We start from the raw sequence: 20614 nt of genomic DNA, 5'->3' as shown, positions 1-20614 counted from the left end.
AGACGGAACATCTCACCAGCTTCCTCTTCAGCAGCGGTGTCCCCTCTGGAGTCGGAGGCTCTTCTGTTGTCGTTTCGCCAAAGTCTCCGAGTCCCCCAGGGGTATTGAAGCCAGGCAGGCGTCCCCCTTCTCTCTCCTCACCATCCTCCTCTTCCTCCTCTCCGCCGGCTGCATCCAAGAGTTCCGCCGCTTCGTCCGCGTCTTGAACATCTCGAGCTCCGGGTTCAGGTGGCAGGTCCCCGTGAACCTCGTCCTGCGTTGGGTCCGGCATACTGGCTAGGATCTCTGTCACCGTCATCTTCTTGGCGCCCTCCACCAAGCCTCCGCCGAACAGGACTTTCCATATGAACGTGAAGAAGCCCTTACATATGCTGTAGACGAACATCAGGATTCCCATCACCACGGTGTAGATGAAGGTCACCAGGCTGATCACCATCTCCTTCACGGTCATCTTCCGGAGTTTGCGGTAGCGTCGCCGCAGATTACGGAAGGTGAACATGCCGAAGAAGTCCACCACGCTCTTCAGGAAGTCGGCAAAGGCTGAGGTGGACTCCGGTCCTTCGTCCTCTCCGTTGCCCTCCTCCCCGTCTCCAGACTCTACTTCCTCGGCTCCACCCTCCTCTTCTTCCTCGTCATCTTCCTCCTCTGCACCGTCTCCCTCCGGCTCGGAGATGGACGCAGCGATGTTCATCTCAAAGATGGTGTCCTCACAGAAGTTCACAAACATCTCCATCTTCTCGCTCTCGCCGCCCTCATTGACCACGTCGAAGATGAACTGGCGCTTGGACTCTCTGACCTGCGGCATCTCCCACTGGTTTCTGTTCGCCTCGCTGATTTCAAAATAAATGCGCTCTATCTTCCTGCTGGCTCCCATGATCTCAATGCGGCCGAGGTACGGGCGGAAGTAGTTGAGCACGCTCTCGGCCTGCTCCAGGAAGTTCTGCAGGCGAGTGTCGTGAGGAACGTGCTCCGACAGGTTCGTGAGCAGAACAGCGATATTGAAACCGATGTCTTTAGCCGGCTCCTGGAAACGATCAGCAAACTCCTCGAAGTTGATCATCTCGTTCTCGTCGGCCTCTGAGCAGGAGAGGAGGAACTGGATCTCTGAGGGAGAGTATTGCTTCTGGCTGTCCATGGCCTTTGAGAAGTCCTTCTTGGAGATGAGCCCACGCGGGTCGGTCACGTAGTCTCGGAAGGCATCGGACGCCACTATGTCCTTGAGCTTCAGGAACATGTCGAAGAACTTGAGGATCATCTCCACGTTGCTGGAGGACTCCACCAGCATGTCGACCATCTGCCGAGCGATCGTGCCATTTACCACGTTGCCTGGAGAAGCACAAGGCGACAGAGGTGAGGGGAGTTCAAAGGGTTTGTGACAGAAAGAGCAAGCACGACATCGGAATCCATACCTTCAAGCAAAGACAGAAGCATCACGACCATGTCTTTCTGCAAATCCAACAGTTCCTTCAACAGCCCAATCTGACTGGAATCCTGCGAATTCGCCCCAAACACAAACAAGACGGTAGAGAAAACAGTTTTCTTAGGATGTGGACAGACAGTTTAATTTGAGAGCATGTGTGTTTCAGCTCTGAGACGTAAAACCTTGAAGAGACGCTACCTCAGACTGGACTCTACTCCAAAAATGATCCTGGGTTTGCATTGTTAAATAGAGAATATGCATTTTTAACATGGTAAACAGTAACACTCTATGGGATGGAAAGCAGGACAGACACTGGAGGACAGGTGGAAATGGGGAGAGACAGCTCTGCCTTTTCCTCTTTATCAGGGAAAGTGTCTGCAGCACAGGAGCGATGAAGACATAGAGGTATTCACTCCTGAAGAGCTGCACCAGCAGATAACCAGAGAATAAAGTGGTTGTCAGGCTGGTGGAGATCTAGAGCGTCAGGAGCGAAGTCACAGAGGAAACTTTGAAAAGAAACTTAAATAACAAGCGGCTGAATGAACAAGAGCAAAGCGAGATGTTTAAATCAATCAATCAATAAGCTTTGGAACGGACTCTTCATAGAACAGCTTAGAAAAACGTGTAAGGTCACATTGAAGAATATATTTTATGATTTTGAGAACGATGTAATATTTAACTTTAATGAGAAAAAGGCTCAAATCCTATTATGACAATAATGAAAACTATTTTTCAGGAAATAATCCGCAAGGAGAACATGTGCTCGCCTTCGGGATCCAAAAATCCTGAACCAATGTCTTATAAATAGAAAAAAAAAATAAATAAACATGACGTAGATTTGACAAAACAAAAGCTTTATATTTAAGCACAGTATTTATAAAACTTGCTTAAATATAACTAAAACAGGACAATCTGGTAAAACCACACAGAGCCTTACATTTCTCCTGTATTCTTGTAATCTCAGATTTTCCAAATACTCCGTTGTGCTATTTGTATACACACTAAATTGAAGTTTTCTCTCTTCAACAAAGGAACTCCTATTCCTAAAGCATGTTTATACTTGATTAATCTGTAGAACTCGTCTGAACATGCAGTGTCTGTACCTGCTGTACTCTTTACCTGCTCTAACTGAATTGATGGCTTGTTAGGAAAAACAAAAAAAACATGAAAAGCTGGTGAACCTGGCGAATGCAAAGAGAAGCCGTGAGTTGCTGCAGATGAGATACACAAAGGGAAGGGGGGGGGGGGGGTGAAGCTGGTTGTTAAACTGTGGATTAAACAACACGGTGAAGCGTGAGCCCCTCAGGAGGAAAAGCTTGGTGGGATATTAAATGGGATGATAATCGCAGAGAGACACAGAATCTTACGCCGTTTCGTTGTCCGGGGTCGGGGTGCATCTGACGGGGGGGCGGGGGGGGGGTACACACCAGAATAAAAATGTCATCAGCAACATTTTTACGTCATTTTTGTATTTAATGGAAAAATATTTCTTTCATTATGAAGAACTGCAACTGCTGTCGTCTCCCCCACATCTTCTAAATTATAATTATCAGACCAACACCTGATATAAAAAATAGATAAAAGATATTTTTATCCATTAAAACAGGTCGGAGTGGTTTTAATGTTGTGGCCAATCAACGCGTTGTTTCTACCTTACTCTATTAAATCACAATATTGATTCTTCAGAAACATTGAAACCACTTACTTGCTTTAATGCTGTGGCTGATTTGTGATAAATCAGAGCACATTTTAAAGTAAATGGTAATAGATGATACAAAATAATGAATAACAAATCATTTGTAAACTAATATAAATGTTGTTATTTCTATTTTTTAAAAGAGATCCCATCAAAAACATATTACAAGATTTAAAAATACAAAAATGTCTTATTTTTCTTTAACAGCAGCATCAGTAGCAAACGTCACACACAGTTAGAGCAGGAGGAAACACTGCAGCTCGTTGTTAGGTCAAACAGGTCACAGACACACAAAGCAAACACACAATCAAACCTCAGCACTGGTCAGTATGAGACGATATTCAAATTAAGTAGGTGAGTAGGATTAGTGGTTTTTTATATAGAATCTGAAGATGTCAAATAATAAAAAAATAGAATCAAAGGAAGAAAAATGAAGACTGGTCGTTTTTGAATCAGACTGTTTCCGCCGTCTTTACTGGAGTTAGACGCTCGTGCAGTAAGAAAGTGTGTCAATGAATTATTATGTAAATGCATTTAAATGATATAAGCTAATATAATATACTATATAATAGCCCATATTTTCTAATTTCTAATATATGGATTTAAGCCAACAAGTACAATGTTGTGTAAATACATTTACTTTATCTCAGTAAAGAGGCAGAAACAATCTGACGGAGGAAAGAGGAAGAAAGCTGGTTAAACTAACAAAAGAACTTCAATTTAAAAGAAGACAAAGAATAAAGAAGACAGAGAATAATCAAATAAATACATACTTTACTCTGCAGGAACCATGAGAGAGACAGTTCACAAGATTAGTCAAAACTCAACGTGGAAAAGTGAAGAGAAAATATGTTTTTAAAAATGTGTTTTATCGACTGTCAAGGAGAATTATAGATTCCACAGATACGATCCCAGAAATGAAATAATGTGCTGCACAGGAACATAAATACTAAGTGGTGGTTTGTTAGGAGGTTTCTCACCTGAGCGAGTTTCATCATCATGTGAGCGAAGACGTGCAGGAAGCCGACCACAGCGTCCCACAACCTGCTGTGGGCCAGTGACTGCTGGTTTCCAGTACAGGGACCCTGATGGTGACGAGAGGTGGAAAGTTAGAGGCTCAGAGCTGCAGGAAGATAACAGTGTCTCTGTTTCTGAGGTGGGACTCTCCTTACCTGGATGTACTCCGTCAAGCTGTTGAAGACCTGCTTGGCCACGGTCATGGCTTTGGAGAAGTTCCTCTTGCCGGGCGCGTCCATGATGTCCTTCCCCGAGTAGTACCAGTAGAAGTCACTGATGGACTCCTGCAGACAGAAGGAGTTCAGGAAGTTCATGTATAACGTTGAGGACCTGGAGTCAGTGTTTACTCAGTGTGTGACGGGGACCTGCAGTCGCAGCAGGTAGTCCACAGTGCAGATGATGATATTGATGGTGGTGGTGCTGCCTGTCTGAGTTCTCAGGTAATTCTGAAAATCTGATCACAGAAAACAAGATCGACAGAATCAGAATCAGAATCAGAATCAGAAAGTATTTATTGCCAAGTAGGTTTACACCTACAAGGACTTTGCTCGTGTTATTGAACATAGAAACATAAAAACATAAAAACACAATAAATACAACACACATAAGAAAAGCAATAAAAAGAAACAGTATATATTTACTCACTATTTATTTCTTATTTACTTTTTCTAATATTTATACAAAGTAACATTTATTTAGACATAAAGATATCTAAATAAATATATATAATAGATAAAAGATATAAAAAGTGTAGTAAAAAGTGAAATGCAAGATGCAAGACAGTCAACAGTGTCAAATTGCAATATGCAATGTAATGCAGTATAATAATAGTATTCAACAATTCAAATAGTATAAATACTTGAAATAATCTAGCACAAAAATATAAAGTGAGAATCTCCCAACACAGTCAAAGTCTACTTAAGACTTTGAGAACTTAAGTAGAGGATAATTAATCAGAGGTTTATTGCCTTTGTATCTGCTGGACGTTAAACCATCCTGATGTGCAGAGAAGAGACAGCCCCCCCCCCCCCAGTGACTCACCGTTATTGTGACCCTCGCAGAGAAGCTGCAGGAAGCGGAAGAGGTCACATGTAAACTCATCGTCTGCCATCACTTTCTCATCTGGACAGAGGGAGAGACGAAAGGCAGAAAAATGAGTCTGTGCAAAAATCAAGTTTTTATTTTCCGTTAGAAAACACAGTTACAATGGAAACCAGCACAGAGGATTAGGAGTGTTAGAGGAGAACACCAGTGAACAAACCTACTCTGCTGCTATTTAACTTAAAAAAAAGAATAGGATCAAAATAGAGGTTTATAGGTGTAGTTAGTATATAAAAAAGATATCTGTCCTAGCTCCTTGCATTTAAACACTTTGTCTTTGTCTATTCTGCTTTCAGGGAAAGGAACAGGAAGGTCAAAGCAACACAATAACACACTGGTTAGAAAATCCATCTCAACAAGTCGTTAAAGTTACTTTAGGTCCAATCAGATCTGTGAAAAAAATGTGCTTTTTAATGACTAAGAGTATTATTAGTAAGTATTTGTCCCAGTGAAATGCATGACCATGCCAACATGAAAAAACTACGTTAAAAGTATTTTGAAAAACTGCTTTGGAAGTGGAATCATCTTAATGTTTTATTGTGTTTTTAAAAATCAATCTGAATCAGACTTGTTAAGAGGGATTAAATGTTAATTTACTATAAGACTGATACATCTGTGTTAATTAAAATCATCACATGTTATAAATCAATTTTAAATGAACACGGCAAACTGCTTCAGTGAAGTGAAACGTGAGGTAGTAAATATTAAGCAAATATTCTGAAATATTCTTTAGGGCACATGTATGTTGTATGTTCTATGTGTGTGTCTGTGAAGAAGCGTGGACAGAAAACAGAGAACCTGTTACATCACCTCAGACTTTGTCTTCTCTCATTCGAGCGTGTTAGTGAAAAACAGAACCTTACCACTGTTTGTTTCAGGTCACATTAAAAACATGGAGAAATGACAAAGTGGAAAAACAGACATTTACATAAACAGAATAACACAGAGGACAGGAGTGTGACGGTGAGCACAGGGATAAAGTGAGGACACACAGCCATGCAGGACAGATCTACTGAGCTCTGCAAACTCCACTGAGCTGAGACAACGGGAGATAAATACAAATAACACACTGATGTGTATCGGATGCTGGGAAAATGCAGATTGTGTGAGTTAGAGCCTGTTTGTGTCAGAGTGGAGCTAAAGAACGACAGCTGAGCTTTTTAAGTGTGTTATCACTTAAATCTGGGTTCATACACATTTTGACCAAATGGATTTCCATGACTTTTCTGTGACTTTTCAATAACTTTAAACCAAATTTCCATGACCGAACATTTTGTGAAATCTCGGTGTGTACGCGAAAAAGTGACAAAATGTAGTATTTAAGGCATACAGTATACCTTCATTGACATAAACCCAAGTATGCCTGCTTATATTTTGAGCGTATTTCTTTAAAAGCATTTGAATTATTTAAAACTCAGCGTAAATGAGCGACATGAAAATATGAAAATAACAAATTGCCATGACTTTTCAAAAACTTTAGGGACTTTATTTTTTTCCATGACTTTTCATGGCCTGGAAAAACACATTTTAAAATTCCTCATGACCGTAGGAATCCTGTTAAATATTTATAATCCCATTCATCACAAATTACAGATTTCTATAAACATGCCTTCAAAAGTACCTTCGGGTTGGGACGACTTAAAAAAAAAAATGACTCACGTTTCTCAAAACTGCACAAACATGCTCAGAAGTAACGACAAAAAGAAACTGAGGTGCTGATGCTGGGTTTCACGTCTTCAAACGACAAACACAGTCGCACACAGAGTCGGTGCATGTGACTACATCTCACATTAAGATCAATGAGACCCCGTCCACACCTCGTCTTTACATCTGTCCTGAGGGATCTGATCAAGAGGTCAGGGCTGAGTTCAGATCTGAACCCACCCAGAGTCAGGACCCATTTTAATGGGAACAGACTAACGTACACTGGCCACTTGTGATGGTTGAAACCATAGATATATATATAAAGGCTAGATGTATCGGCCAAGGGAGACGAGTGTCCGCACATGGCGGCCATCTTGCCACAGTCAGCTCGCTCACCCATAACGTACTTTTTAAATAACTATAACTTGCTCCATTTTCAACCCATTTTTAAACGGTTAGGTTTGTTATAAACGTCAGAGATGTAGTTATGTCACTGCATACTTATGAATAATTATGTTATTTTCTAAAAAATAAAATAAATATTGTTCTAAAATAGGTACATGATTTCCCTTTACAAATATACATCAAGAATTATTTATTTAATTTTAATTAAATAGTACATGTACCACTACCAACACGATGTTATGGGTGAGCGAGCCGCCTGTGGCAAGATGGCCGCCATGTGAGGACGAGACATCTAGCCTCTATACATATATCTATGGGTTGAAACCATGTCTGAACGACGACTGTTTACATGGACACCGATATTTAGATTTGAACCAAAAGACAATACTCTGAATATACTTTCTTACTTGCAGTATCATTTATATTTAACTGCTTGAGGATGGTGTGAAAAGATGGAAAAAAGGAAAAAAGGAGGGAGTTGTAGTTTGTAGTTGAAGTTGAATCGTGCATTAAACTACCAGGTTCTCAAGACGCATTGAGATCTGTTTGCAGGGACTTTACACAGATATTGTAGTGGGTGAGGCAACTGGGGGCTTTAATGGCTTTATGGGATTGGAGAGAGTCTAGTTGGGAAAGGCGGGCAGACAGAGAATGGGGGACAACTCGCAGCAAAGACGCGACAGGGAATCGAACCCGGTCTCAGAGATTTGTCCTTCTGCAATTCACTTCAGACTTTGTAGGACACGGAGGGAGTTGTCAGAGTTACAGTAGATCTGTGATGAAAACACTCAAGCACCAAAATCTAACTTTACAATCACTTCCCGAGGGAAAGAGAGGCAGAGACACAATGTGTGAGTGTACCTTCAACACAATGTAACACAACAGGAAGTGATTGTAAAATCAGATTTCACTGGTTCCTTGAGTGTGAAATGAAATGCATGTTAAGTCCACAGCAAGGAGAAGACTAGTGAGGTGTTGACAGAGAGCGAGGAGAGACAGAGGGGGGAGGAGGAGGAGGAGGAGGAGGAAGAGGAGGAGGAGGAGGAGGAGGGAGAGAAGGTTTGACAGCAGAGTTTCATTTACCACGTTCTAGCTTCTTATCTGAGAACCGCGAGGGCAGCAAATAGATGAGTGGGGACGATGTGGGGGGGGGGGGGGTAAATGAAATGGGCAAATTGAACGAGGTGTGGGGGAGAGAGAGAGAGGGAGAGAGAGAGAGAGTAAGTCCAAACATCACTAGTTTCAAACATCAGTCAAAATGCTGCCACGGCTAGAAACACTCGACACACACAACTTACCTGCAACCAGGCACCCAGAGACACACACAGACACTCACAGACACACAGTTACACACAGACACACACAGGCACAAACAATAACACTCTACACAATACAACTACAAATACAAATCAAGTGAAGTGCAAGAACGAAGACATGTGTGTGTGTGTGTGTGTGTGTGTGTGTGTGTGTGTGTGTGTGTTTGTGTGTGTGTGTGTGTGTGTGTGTGTGTGTGTGTGTGTGTGTAGATGTGTGTGTGACAGTAGGAAGCTGTCTGTCATACTCACTGGTTCCTTCCTCTGAAACCATCCCAAGTCCTTCAGCCTTGTTTTGTCTCTCAAACGCATTCAGATCCAAAACGCTGTGGACACCAAACACACTCGGTCACTTTAACGATGTCGACATCAGGTGGTTTAATTAAGACTCGTTAGTGATTCAAACTCAGGAAACGTGAAAAACTGTGAGTTCATCCCGAACCTGCAGGTCTGCATCAGAGCCTGAACGCTCAGGAAGAATCCCACGTCCTTTTTATCCTTCAGATAATCCAGCATCCGCTGCACACAGACAGGAAAAGATTTAGGATCATCTGTCAAACTGGTGTTAGACTATGAGACGTAGAAATATAACTGTATAGAATGTGACCACACATCTGATGGGCTGCGTTTACCTGCTGTACGGCACTGTTGCCTCCATTGAGGATGGAGATTCCCAGTTTGAGAGTAGAAGAAACCATGGCTCCAGGTTCGCCTGAAACAAGTGCAGGCGTCAGTTGTAGTGGAAACTTTTAATTTAACAGACATGGATCATCTCAGCCTTCACAATTCAGATTTTATCAATACATGTCAAATCTGATTCACCCCTGGTATCTGGGAACATCAGTCCTCACTTCCTGCTCCACATGCAAACACACACATGCATCAGTTTTTAGCCAGTCTGAGTTGTGTGTGTGTGTGTGTGTGTGTGTGTTAGCGTCTACCTTTGCAGGCACTGATCATCTGCAGCACCATCTCTGCAGCCCCACGGTTGTGTAGACGGGACTGCTGGTACAGAAGCCTCTGTTTCTCCATCTCCTTTTCCTGTGGAGGAGAGACAGAGGGACACGGCTGTAACCCTGCAAACACCGATTGCACTGCCCCCCACACTCACACACTCACACACACACACTCACACACTCACTCACACACATGTGTACGGACGCACACAGTCTCTTCCTTTGGAACACGACGTGGATTAGTGGGGATCGTTATTCCAGCAGTCGAGGTCTTCTCGTGGCAGCAAACATTCGATAGCAGCAAACATTATTTTCCCACAGCACAAAACACACGTCACACACGTCACACACTCTTCTGACAAAGGTCACACTTACAGCATGCGACTGCTAACAACAGTAACACAAAGTGACGAGCTGCAGTTACAGCGTTGTGTGGCTCCTGTCCGAGGGAAATGCATTTACTTTAATTCACTTTGCTTATTCTTCACTTTAAGAGTTAAATGGTTGATTTACTCCTGTGAAGTCTCTGTGAGATTAAAATTTGTATTTACTTTAAGCAAAATATCAACATTGGGATATTGACAATTCATCTTCTACATTTGCTATCTTCTAGAAAATGTATTCCAGTTTGATCAACTTGAACAAAATTAAATGATACTATTTATCATGTTTATTAATGTACAATATAATATGCAGACCTGCAGTGAAAAGTTTTTACTTATTACTAAAACTGTTAAACTGTGTGGTGGTAAACTTTGTTGTACTAAATACAAAATGCTGATTAACTGCTGTGCAACGTTTCTCTTATTTCCTTTGTTTCAGTTGTCGTAGTAAAAGTGATACGAGTGGTCATCCTGTTGACAAAAGAGGTTAGAAGTCCCCCACCCACTGCACACCATGCACAGAGCCCCCCGAGCCCCCCCCCCCCATATCCACCCACAACTGGGCTACCCCTCCCTCTGATCCTCCCACCCCAATGAGCCTGATTGTGTTGCTCTGTAAAAATTTACAGAGCAACTTCTTCTCTGGCTGCAGTCTTCAGGATGAGTGGGGGAAAAAAGAGAGTAGTGTGTGAGTTTGTCTGGATGAATCAGAGTGTGTGTGTGTGTGTGTGTGTGTGTGTGTATGTGTGTGTGTGTGTGTGATCGTATGATTGCATGAGTGTGAGTTTGTGTGTGTGATCGTATGCTTGCATGAGTGTGAGTTTGTGTTTGTGTGGTGGAGACGGTGCACGTACGGCTGACTGTGCAGGCTTTTACTGTTCGTGAGCACAGAGAGTGAGACTTGTTAACATTCTCCAATTCAAAGTAAAGACAAACGAAAGTCAGTTACTTGTCAGTTACTTGTCAGTTGTTATCAGGCGAATAGAGTGAAAGCAGGTGAGTACCGGAGGGTGTCAGTCAAGGGAGGGGGGGGTGCACGTCTGATCACAGACACATTAGAGTCAGCACAAGAGAGCTGGTTCTACTGGTAAAGAAACTCCAGATTATCAAAGTTTCACAAAGTATAGCTTCTCAATTCGGTCTTGGGTGGCAGCATCACATTTTTGTGCAAAAAAATGGAGATATTATTAATCTTCAATTGGTTAAAAGATAAACACCAAACTCCCTGGAGAGATTCTGGCCGTGCAGACGGGTGATGCTGATCTCCAGGAAAAAGCCGTGGATCTAAAGCTGCAACATCCCAGTTTCCAAACCTGGACTTTGATCAAAACAAACCATTTAGATGTTCATTCAAATAACTAATAAGAGTAAGGAGTTGATTTAATACATTTACATTTATGTCTGGCTGCAAATAAAAAAAGTAATGCTTGGATGTTTGAATATGTTTACAGCCATGTTTATGGACAAATAACTGATGCGATAATATATTTTACTTTTGAAAACTATAAAGACGCTGGGGGGGTGGGGGGGGTGGGGGGGAGCCTCCCTCTGCTCATATCTCCACACAAAACTTTCTTAATTCTTGGGTAAACAGCTAAAACCTCAATATACAACTGCTGCTGTAACAGATAATTATAAAACTCTGCCCAAACATCCGTGGTTTGTTTTGAGCTGGTGTTTTCATTTTGTTCTCTTTAGCTGCACCATCTCTCTGCACTCAAGTCATGCAATTTTTAGAGACTCGAACAAATTCGGGTCCGAAACGCCGAGGCGCCTGGTGGGGGGGAAGGCGGAGTCCAGCTAAGGCATGCACAGGTCAGTCCACCAGAGCAGGAAGGAGACAAGTGTTGTGAGTGAGCGAGGAAAAGCCAGGAAGAGAGAGAGAAAGAGAAGTGTCGTGGCAAAGATCTGGTGGTGGTGGTGGGGGGGTGTGCCGGGTGTGATAGAGTGGTGTGGTCACTCGTGTCGGGAGCTGCTTGTCCGCTGACTCCCCTGTGCCCCTTCCCCTGGTCCCCCCATACCATCTCTGTCTGTCGCACCTCAAAGGCTGCATCCTCCCCTTCCTGTTCTCCCCCTTCGTCCTCCTCACCAATGTGGCAGCTCTGCAGGGAGACGACTCAGAGTCAAGGACAGAGGACGAGGACATTTCATGGTCTCACAGAGGGGATGAGATGATGCTGACCGTCTTACCTTTGCCATAATATCAGCATATGACATATAGAGGTGGTCGACATCAAGTTTTCTGTAAGGAGACATAAAACAGAGGAATCAAGGCGTCTCGCTGGAGGACAGGTCACATGGCTGCTCCGTGGACAGAGGACGTGTCTCTTACGTCTTCTCCGTAAGAGCTGTGCGGCTGAAATGAAGAATCAGCTGATGAAGGGGGTCGGGCTTTGTCTCGGTCTCCTCCTCCTCTTCCTCCTCTTCCTCCAAGGCTTTCTATTTGTGAATGACATGAATTGGGGTTAAAGCCCAGGGGGCCGTCAAAATCAGGTTGCACATTGAAACAAAGCAAGGCGGACTCACTGATAGGTCGTCGATCATCTTGTCCTCAAACGAGTACCCCTCGGTCTCCAACCAGTTGCGCTTGTACGCGTCCAGAAACATGTTGGTCGCTCTGTGCCTGTGAGACGAGAAGCCATCGATGTAAACTCTTCAGACTCCATTAGATATTGTTTTTGAAGAGAAAGAAGATAGATGATTACTTGGGGATGTTGTAGAGCGGCGTCATCCTGAAACAGGCCACCACTGCCCTGCGGCGCTGTTTGGACAGCAGCTTGTGCCAAACCATCTTCTTTGACTTGAAGGGATGCTCGGTCTGAAGAGAGGAGAAGACATCAGCACAACCAGTCCCTGCTCAGAATATGTCCACAGTCGTTTGTGTTGAGTTGTGTTTGTGTCTATACTCACCACCTCGATGTGGTACAGGACAGCAGACACCTCCTGAACCCTTTTGACCACCTTCTCAGGCACCTCTGCATCTTCAGCCTTTCCAGACATTTCCTTGTAGAGAGACATCTGCCAGCGCATGGCAGGGTCCTCCACCTGATACAGAGGGACACATACAGGTATGCAGAACTCATGTAGAGATATTAACAGAGGAATTTGTGTTTTTTAATCTGTAAAATGATTAAAAGATGGACTCACCTTGCCCTGAAGATGCAGGTTGTTGTGCAGGAACTCTCTCACCTCTTCATCTGTGTCTTTCTACAAGGACGAAAACCACAAGATTCACATAATAGACTTATTTATTAATGACAAACAAACAGAATTGATTATGGACAAAATCTATGTTATAGATCGTTACAAATGATGCTATAACAATCTATCTGGACCCAGTGTAGTCAATGGGTCGGCCTCAAACGCTTCCCAGTACCAGTGAGTATCTGATCTTGGCGAGGTTGATGAGCTCCTGGTCGGCAGGAGAGCACATGTTGAGTCCGATGGGGAGCATCTTCTTCAGGGCTGCGACGATGAGGGAGGTCTGCACGGAGTAGCGATCCCCCCGACGCTTCTTCTTCGTGCGATCCTCCTCCGAGCCGCCGGACTGGAGGAAGAAAGAGAAGCTCCATTCACAGCCTCACACACCACAACTCTCCTTTTTACAGAAAATATCTTAAAAACCCCAGAGGCTTTTTGAAGATCTTCAACAAAGGGGGGGGGGGGGGGGGGGGGGGGGTGAAGAAAAACTACTTAAATAGGACATTTTAATGCAAAGACATGCTGAGACACTGAATCCACAGCTAAGCAAAAAATAACTGCACCTCAGATGACGACAGACCAACAGCTGCAGCTCCTTGGAAACCTCAACCTGGGATTGAGGTTTCAGGTGTTTTCATTGCTGCAGACTGCGCACACATCGCAGCCTCACTGTTAGTAGAGCAGTGGCCAGTAGCACGGGGACACAACCTGTCCAGCAGACACAGCAGCACAAGTCTACAGGCTCGGCTCCGTCGCCCTGGAGCTCTTCTCACGCACACTCCTGTCCTGAGGCGGCCAGGGCTCATTACTGACTGTTGTCTGGCCTCACCACGCCCACTCTGCCGCCAGTGTGTGTGTGTGTGTGTCTGTGTGTGTGTGTGTGTGTGTGCGTAAGGGCAGAGAGCGGCGTCGTGATGATCAGTCAACAGAAACTCTCTTCTCAGTAATGCTCGGCTGATCGCCACGGAGAGGAGGTTTCTGTTATTCTTCTAACAGCGACCACGTAACAAAAAAAAAAGAATACATCAAACACTGATGAGAAACTGAATGATTTAACAATTTAATGGAGTCAATGAATTAGACATGGAGTCCAGTTAGTAAATATGATGACAGCCTCAGCTACGTGTGCTACAGACGGAGCAGAGCAGATCTAAAGGCAGCGGTGGAAAAGGGATGATGTGACTTTTTAGGGTTGTAAAGAGAAGAGTGTCCCCCACCCCCCCCCCCCCACCCCCCCAGCGCAGAGATCTTCACCACGACAGGAAACAAATCCAAGCGTCAACGACCACATTTCCAAACCACAGATGGAACAGCAGCTCATCAGACTGTATCTGACCGTCTAAAGCAAAGTGTGTATCACTCAAACAGAAACAGAGTGATGGCGCCCGGCGAGATGCTCCGACCGAGCGCCATGAATCCTTTCAGAACACTACAACCTCCAGCAAAGACCTTTCATCAAGCCGCTCCGGACCCCTACTCACACAGGTACAAACACACATAGAAGCATATAAAGGCACATCTCTAACACACACACACACACACACTGACACACACTCAGTGTTTCTCATCTCAGATACGTCCCACTCACACAACACGTTCCTACCAAAAGTTTTTTCAACCAAACCTGCGCTGCACAATGTTTCCTTCGACCTTCATTACCCTGTTGTTGTGTGTGTGTGTGTGTGTGTGTGTGCCTGTGCGTGCATGTGACTGGGGTCTGTGTGTAAGAGCAGCAGAAGTCTGTGGGAGCGCTTGATGAACCCCCCCCCCCCCCCCCTCCTAACTCAGGGTGCCATGCGGTCAGCACAGCGCTCGTGCACAAACACAGTCTAACCTCTCCGTCTCCGGCCTAGTGGCCCAGCGTCCAACACCGACACAGGATATAAGGAGAGAACAGAGTTAGCGACACTCTACCACTGCCTGAACGCTAATCTGCCACTTACATTGTCCTGGAAAAGGATTTATTATTATTATGTAATTACTGTGAAATTCTAATATCTATAAAAATATAATTATTATCCATAGCAACTTAAGGGAAAGAGAGGAAATCATAAATCTAGAGGGGTTGAATCTTTCCCTGCTTGAAATGGAAATGGTGTTAATGAAATATTATTATTAGAGTTTAGTTTCTTAATGAGTTACAGCTCTAGTAAGTGAATAAAACCTCTTAAGAAGAATGAAGCCATGTTTTAACTTGGACACGTGTGTGTGTGTGTGTGCTGGTCCACTCTCACCTTGCTCATCTTGCTCTTACTGTCAGCGGTCAGGAAGGACATGTTGTTGATCTCGTTCATCACCACGAAGTTCTGCTCCTCCCTCTTGAAGTTCTGGAATAAAGAAACACGAGGAGAAATGAAGGAGAACAGTGACGTCGAAATAACAAAAAACAGGAAAACTGAAACGAGCAGAGACACCAGGACACTCACGTGAGACTTGGACCAGAAGATGAAGACCTCCCCCACCATCCTGAACAGCTCCTCTGCATCTGGGTCCGGACACGTCAGCCACCTCGCTCTGCACACACACAGCAGCACATTAAGAGTCTGAGCCCAGATTCATTTGTGTTATTATTCTTTCTGTTTGCAAAATTAAAATGTAGTTTGTTTATCCTGAGATGCTGGAGAAGGCTTATGACACAATATCTTTATAAAGAGGCACTTACACATCTTTTAAAATAAAAAATACATGAATCCTGTGTCCGCCGTTTGAAACCTTTCAGAGTCTCTACCTGTTGTTGTCCACGTAGCGGATGAGCAGCGGGTACAGAGCGTACAGGTCCCGACACAGAACCGAGAACTCGTCCCGGATGGTCCCGTTCTCACTGTCCAGCTCGATCTTGCCCTCCATGCGCAGCTGATCCTCCTCAGCCACTACTTTCCCCGTACGCTTCTTCAGCTTCTCCATGGTGGGGATGAAGTGAGACTTCAGCATCTCCGGTTTGGCCCTGCTGACGATGGGCTGGGCGAACACTGGACGATAGACAGGAGTAGAGAGTCGGTTCAGAGGTTGTGAGAAGGTTCAGAGTCTCCAAATATCGTTATACAGAATGTGAGAATGTCGGACATGACCTGAGAGACTTCTTCTGTCCTATTGTGAAATCTCTGCTCGCTCACCTGCCAATCTCTTCATCCAGGAGGCCTCATCGATACCCAGGTTGTTCACCACAATCTTCATGATGCTTCCCAGCAGCTGGTTGAGCTGCTCGGAGGTGACCGAGGTGCAGAGCTGGCCGTCCTGCTCGGGGAAGTTCTCCAGGCCCCTCTCCCACCAGCGGGGGAGATAGTTACACAGCATGGGCAGCGTGATCTCGATCACATGGGGCATCTCTGTGTAGCGAGCGCCGGACTCAGAGAGGTCGTTGATCTCCTTCATCAGGATCTCCAGCCCGGGGATGTCGGTGCACAGCTCCTCCACTTGGCTGGGAAGACCCAGAACTGAGGAGGGAGGAAAGTGACAGGAAACGATTCAGGAGACACATTCTCATAATGTACCACATGTTTTATCAAATGGTAGAAGACAGTAAAACCCACTGGTTCGCTCTCGGGGAGTCTTGGTGGTGTAGACAGAGAACGCGTTGAACTCATTCAGTTCAGGCTCAAGGAAGGCGACTGGCATCGCAGCTGCTAAATGGGCCAAACACTCGCCAAGAGCCGGTCGCTGCCTTAACAGGAGAAACACACAATCGAATCCATGTGAAATCAAACACACATCAACGCACAATCGTTCTTTAAATGTAATCATTGACCGTTAAAAGCTTTGCCTCTGAATTCCTCCGAGGACAGATTGGTCTTTACTCACTTCTCTGCATGTGGAGTCTTCACCGTGCCCAGGGAGTAGATACTGCACATCAAACGATAGCAGGATATCTGCAAGTCGTCCACTGAGGATGAGGAGAAGAGAGGTTGTTGCGTTAGCTGTGAGTCGGTCAAAAGATGAAGGAGAGAGAAGGATTCACTCACTCATGACGTCATCTCCGAACTGGTGCTGGGCGATGTGGTCGAACAGCGTGGTGAGGACCGGCAGCAGAGCGTTGGTGGTGTAGTTGATGTTCTGGGACACACCTTTAACCTACAGGAGCACAAAACACAGGTGTAAGGGAAAAATAAAAACGGTTAAAAACAAAGCTTAGCGGCTGCATCTCTGACCTGGTTTCTACTGGACACTTTGCCCAGTTTCAGGTTCTCCACCATCTTCTCTATGTCGTCGGCAGCGCTCTCAAAGAACTGACGCAGACCGGCCTTCACGATCTCAGGGCCCGACTTCATCACAGTCCTAAAGAAGGCCAGACACAAAAGAAAAAGTCAAATAAAGATGGCTGACATCAGAATTTAATTAATCTATGTTGTGTCTGCTTTGGGGAGTGACGGGGTGGGGGTGGGAGGGTGGGGGGGGTGATATGGAAAGACAGCGAGGTACCTGGCGTCCAGCGATCGTGAGAGGATGTGCAGACAGTTCACCACAGCCCCTGCATCCGTTCCTGAAAACAGAAAACCAAAGAAGCAACTTTAAAAGAGCAGAAAACAAACAGTTACGGTCGAATGTGTTGGAAAACATGACAAAAAAACGTAATCACATGAAAACCATCAACTTCCACAAACCACACATGATGTTAGTTACATCTCAAACAGGTACTGATAGTACAGTTGAACCACGGGTTATATTTTGTGTAAAAAGCCCCAACACACATTTTATAGCTTGATATTGACCAAAGTATGACGTTATCGTTACAGTGGTGCACTTTGACCTTCATACTGGTCAAGCTAAAGGGCACGGACCCAGTGTTTGGTGCTTGCCAGTGTCTAGTGACCACAGGATACTTAAGCGTGTCAGACTATTGAAAACACAGGGTGGTGAGAGGGGGACGGAGAATGAAGAGCATGTAGTGCCAGGCTGAGGACGCATCGCGGGAACAATACAACACAAATCCCTAGATACCCGACACCACATGCTTAAATCACTCCCAGTTTGTGAGTAACAATCTGAATTCAAGACCAAAGACACTTTTTAAAAAACACCAGATCGCAGAAAAACAACAAGGCCAAGCAGAAGCTGAGCTGGAGAGAGAGAGAGAAGCGTTAGACGTGGCGATTCAGTGATGAGGAGAGAGAGAGATGAAGAGTATGTGAGTGAGAAGGTGGAGAGGAGGATGAAGATCTGGAGGAATAAAGGAGGAAACTGAAGAGTAGAACAGATGGAGAGGGACAGAGATGGTGACAGGGCGTAACGCCACCATGCAGATTCCTTACCAAAGAGAGAAACTCTGTGTCTCACCAGAGCAGCCAACTTACAGAAGATACTGAGGTCAGAGGAGAAAAGAGGAAAAAGGGAGGGAGAGAAGGGGGGAGGGGGAGGGGGGGGGTAACAGGGAAGGAAAGATGTTTGAAGTGACACAGAAAGCAAAAGGGAGGTCACGGAAATGAAGGATATCTCCTCAACAGGGGAGAGATGAAGAGACGTGGAGGAGGGAGAGGACGGACACTAACACATGAGAGGACTGCACTGAGGGAGAGGGACACGGTGAAGTCACGATTCCACTGAAATCTACGTTTACTGCACTTACCTTGCAATCATCTCCTTCTCCTTATTGGAGGAATGGCCTCCGCTGCCCAGGACCTTCGCAGGCGTGGAGAGGAAGTACAGGCAGTGGTTCTTGTAGTACTGATTTATCAGCGGTAATAGAATCTGCAATGTTAATCCAATAAAAAAAACATGAAGCATTACTTTGATATGAGTCAGGCATCCTCCACAAAGCTGTGTAAAGGGTAGAACATATATATATAAATGTATAAGCATGCAGAAATGGAGCCAACCAGGTGAGATTCTGTCACAGCCCATGACGTCTGACATCAAGTATCTCACCTTAGCAAAGAATTTGATCTCCTGTTCATGAGGTGACTTCTCCACTCTACCACTGCTGACCACAGCCTCTGTGAAAGACAAGAAAAGTCATCCTCTTATTCAGCTGGTGCGTTCTGTCAGCCTGGAGAACGTTCGGACACGAGAGTCGTTCTCAAACCACCGTACCGAGATGAGCAATGAACTCCTGCGCGATGTCCATCCACTTCAGAAGCTTCTGGAGGAAACCGTAAGCGAAACGCTTCTCGATGGAGGAGATGTCTTGCTCCATGTCCTTCATGCCCCTGGGATGGAGAGATGAAAAAATAAACAGATAATCAGAACTGCGGGCGATACGTGGTCTCTACAAGTTTATAGTGGATCTGTCTCAGTGGATGGGGACGTGAGAAGCCGACCTGCTTATCAGAAAGTTATAGAAATGGTTGGACACAAGGTTTGGAAGCATAAATCCGTCTGTACTGAATCTGAGATGTTGAGATGTTTCTGCCTACCTCGTCACAGCGTATCCATTGAGCTGGAGGAACTTGAGCAGGTCCTGGGCCTTCTCTCTGTCCCGAGCCTTCTCCTTAGCCGTCAGAGTGTCGTAGGGAACGAGCAGTGGATGGCTGCCGCCGCCTGACAGGAGCACAAATCGTTTTTCAAAGGCCTGCATCCTGTCAACATGTGCCGGTGTGGAGTAGAGAGAAGCTCTCACCTTTGCCCTGCAGCTCTAACTTCTTCTTCCTGCCCCAGGTGTTGTGATAGTTCTCAGCCAGCTGTTCGGCCATAGACTGCACAGAGAGGGTGAGAGGATCTGTCATGCTCCGGTATAATGAGCAGTGAGATTAGTGAGAGAAGGATTCATACCTGCAGCTCCCTGGACAGGGCCATGGCTGTGATGTCTATGGGTTGAGGGTTGTAACCATGGCTGGGATCATAAGTGGCCTGAAGACAGAAAACACAGGGGAACAGTTACTCTCCATGTGAGGCGTGAGGATCTCTGATGGACTCCAGGAGGTTCTCAGAACTCGGGACCGAGGCAGCAGGATTTCCCTCCTCTCTCTTGTACCTGAGCCGTCTGGGAGATCTTGCGCGTGGTGGTCTTCTTCTCCACCTCGACCTCGCCATCCCGAGCTTTCTCCAAGGTCCACTCCCAGGCCAGCATGGCTTTGACGGATTCTTTGATGGGCCAACGATAGATCTCCTTGTCCTGAGAAATGGAGAGAAAGGGATTTAAGTACATTCAGAATAAAATTAAAAATTAAAATTAAAAGAGCTTAGTTACAGTTGTAAGTGTGCAATTATGAGACTCTGTACAAGGGGATATGTGCTAATGACCTTTTCAGAGAAGGTTTTGTACGGCCGGAGCATCGGGTGAGTCTTGGCGTTCTCATCCAACAACTCTCCGTAGGTCCAGTTGTTCTGAATCTGGAAACATTGATTTAACAATTGAGACAATCTTCAAACAACGGTGACGATATCAAATCAGAAAGAAAACATGTTTACAATTTGTAAAGCTGACCTTTTCAAAAGCCCATTTGTCGTGAGTGTGCTCAGCATACTTGTTGACGAAGGTATCCAGCCTCTCCGGGATGATGGTGCTGTGGAGACATTTCCTCCCAGTTAATACTGCAAACTGGTAA

At 45.0% G+C, this 20614-nt stretch overlaps 1 protein-coding gene across 7 annotated transcripts in view; it reads right to left on the bottom strand.

Moving 5' to 3' along the window:
• ryr1b (ryanodine receptor 1b (skeletal)) overlaps window positions 1–20614 on the bottom strand; it is a 57135-nt gene that overhangs the window by 5869 nt on the left and 30652 nt on the right. The window contains exons 53-91 of one of the 7 annotated variants that reach the window (XM_062385780.1): window positions 20494–20572; window positions 20310–20399; window positions 20041–20181; window positions 19839–19916; window positions 19687–19762; window positions 19484–19607; window positions 19161–19276; window positions 18996–19063; window positions 18697–18818; window positions 18383–18432; window positions 17553–17613; window positions 17282–17408; window positions 17096–17204; window positions 16935–17016; window positions 16667–16797; window positions 16250–16570; window positions 15865–16105; window positions 15563–15650; window positions 15371–15463; window positions 14971–14985; window positions 13312–13482; window positions 13083–13142; window positions 12846–12980; window positions 12641–12753; window positions 12462–12558; window positions 12268–12374; window positions 12126–12177; window positions 11975–12037; window positions 9538–9637; window positions 9229–9308; window positions 9039–9115; window positions 8849–8922; window positions 8367–8384; window positions 5175–5255; window positions 4499–4587; window positions 4289–4417; window positions 4097–4201; window positions 1410–1491; window positions 17–1326 (exon numbers count right to left, since the gene is read on the bottom strand). In XM_062385780.1, coding sequence (XP_062241764.1) covers window positions 17–1326; window positions 1410–1491; window positions 4097–4201; window positions 4289–4417; window positions 4499–4587; window positions 5175–5255; window positions 8367–8384; window positions 8849–8922; window positions 9039–9115; window positions 9229–9308; window positions 9538–9637; window positions 11975–12037; window positions 12126–12177; window positions 12268–12374; window positions 12462–12558; window positions 12641–12753; window positions 12846–12980; window positions 13083–13142; window positions 13312–13482; window positions 14971–14985; window positions 15371–15463; window positions 15563–15650; window positions 15865–16105; window positions 16250–16570; window positions 16667–16797; window positions 16935–17016; window positions 17096–17204; window positions 17282–17408; window positions 17553–17613; window positions 18383–18432; window positions 18697–18818; window positions 18996–19063; window positions 19161–19276; window positions 19484–19607; window positions 19687–19762; window positions 19839–19916; window positions 20041–20181; window positions 20310–20399; window positions 20494–20572 — 5155 coding nt within the window. Of the gene's footprint in view, window positions 1–16; window positions 1327–1409; window positions 1492–4096; window positions 4202–4288; window positions 4418–4498; window positions 4588–5174; window positions 5256–8366; window positions 8385–8848; window positions 8923–9038; window positions 9116–9228; window positions 9309–9537; window positions 9638–11956; window positions 12038–12125; window positions 12178–12267; window positions 12375–12461; window positions 12559–12640; window positions 12754–12845; window positions 12981–13082; window positions 13143–13311; window positions 13483–14970; window positions 14986–15370; window positions 15464–15562; window positions 15651–15864; window positions 16106–16249; window positions 16571–16666; window positions 16798–16934; window positions 17017–17095; window positions 17205–17281; window positions 17409–17552; window positions 17614–18382; window positions 18433–18696; window positions 18819–18995; window positions 19064–19160; window positions 19277–19483; window positions 19608–19686; window positions 19763–19838; window positions 19917–20040; window positions 20182–20309; window positions 20400–20493; window positions 20573–20614 lie in introns of all 7 variants that reach the window. The other 6 variants (XM_062385777.1, XM_062385781.1, XM_062385779.1 and 3 more) reach the window with 6 other exon arrangements.

This window comes from Platichthys flesus, chromosome 4 (genome assembly GCF_949316205.1).
Source record: "Platichthys flesus chromosome 4, fPlaFle2.1, whole genome shotgun sequence".
In the NCBI taxonomy this organism is placed as follows: domain Eukaryota; kingdom Metazoa; phylum Chordata; class Actinopteri; order Pleuronectiformes; family Pleuronectidae; genus Platichthys; species Platichthys flesus.
This window is presented reverse-complemented; position numbering and strand designations above follow the sequence as displayed.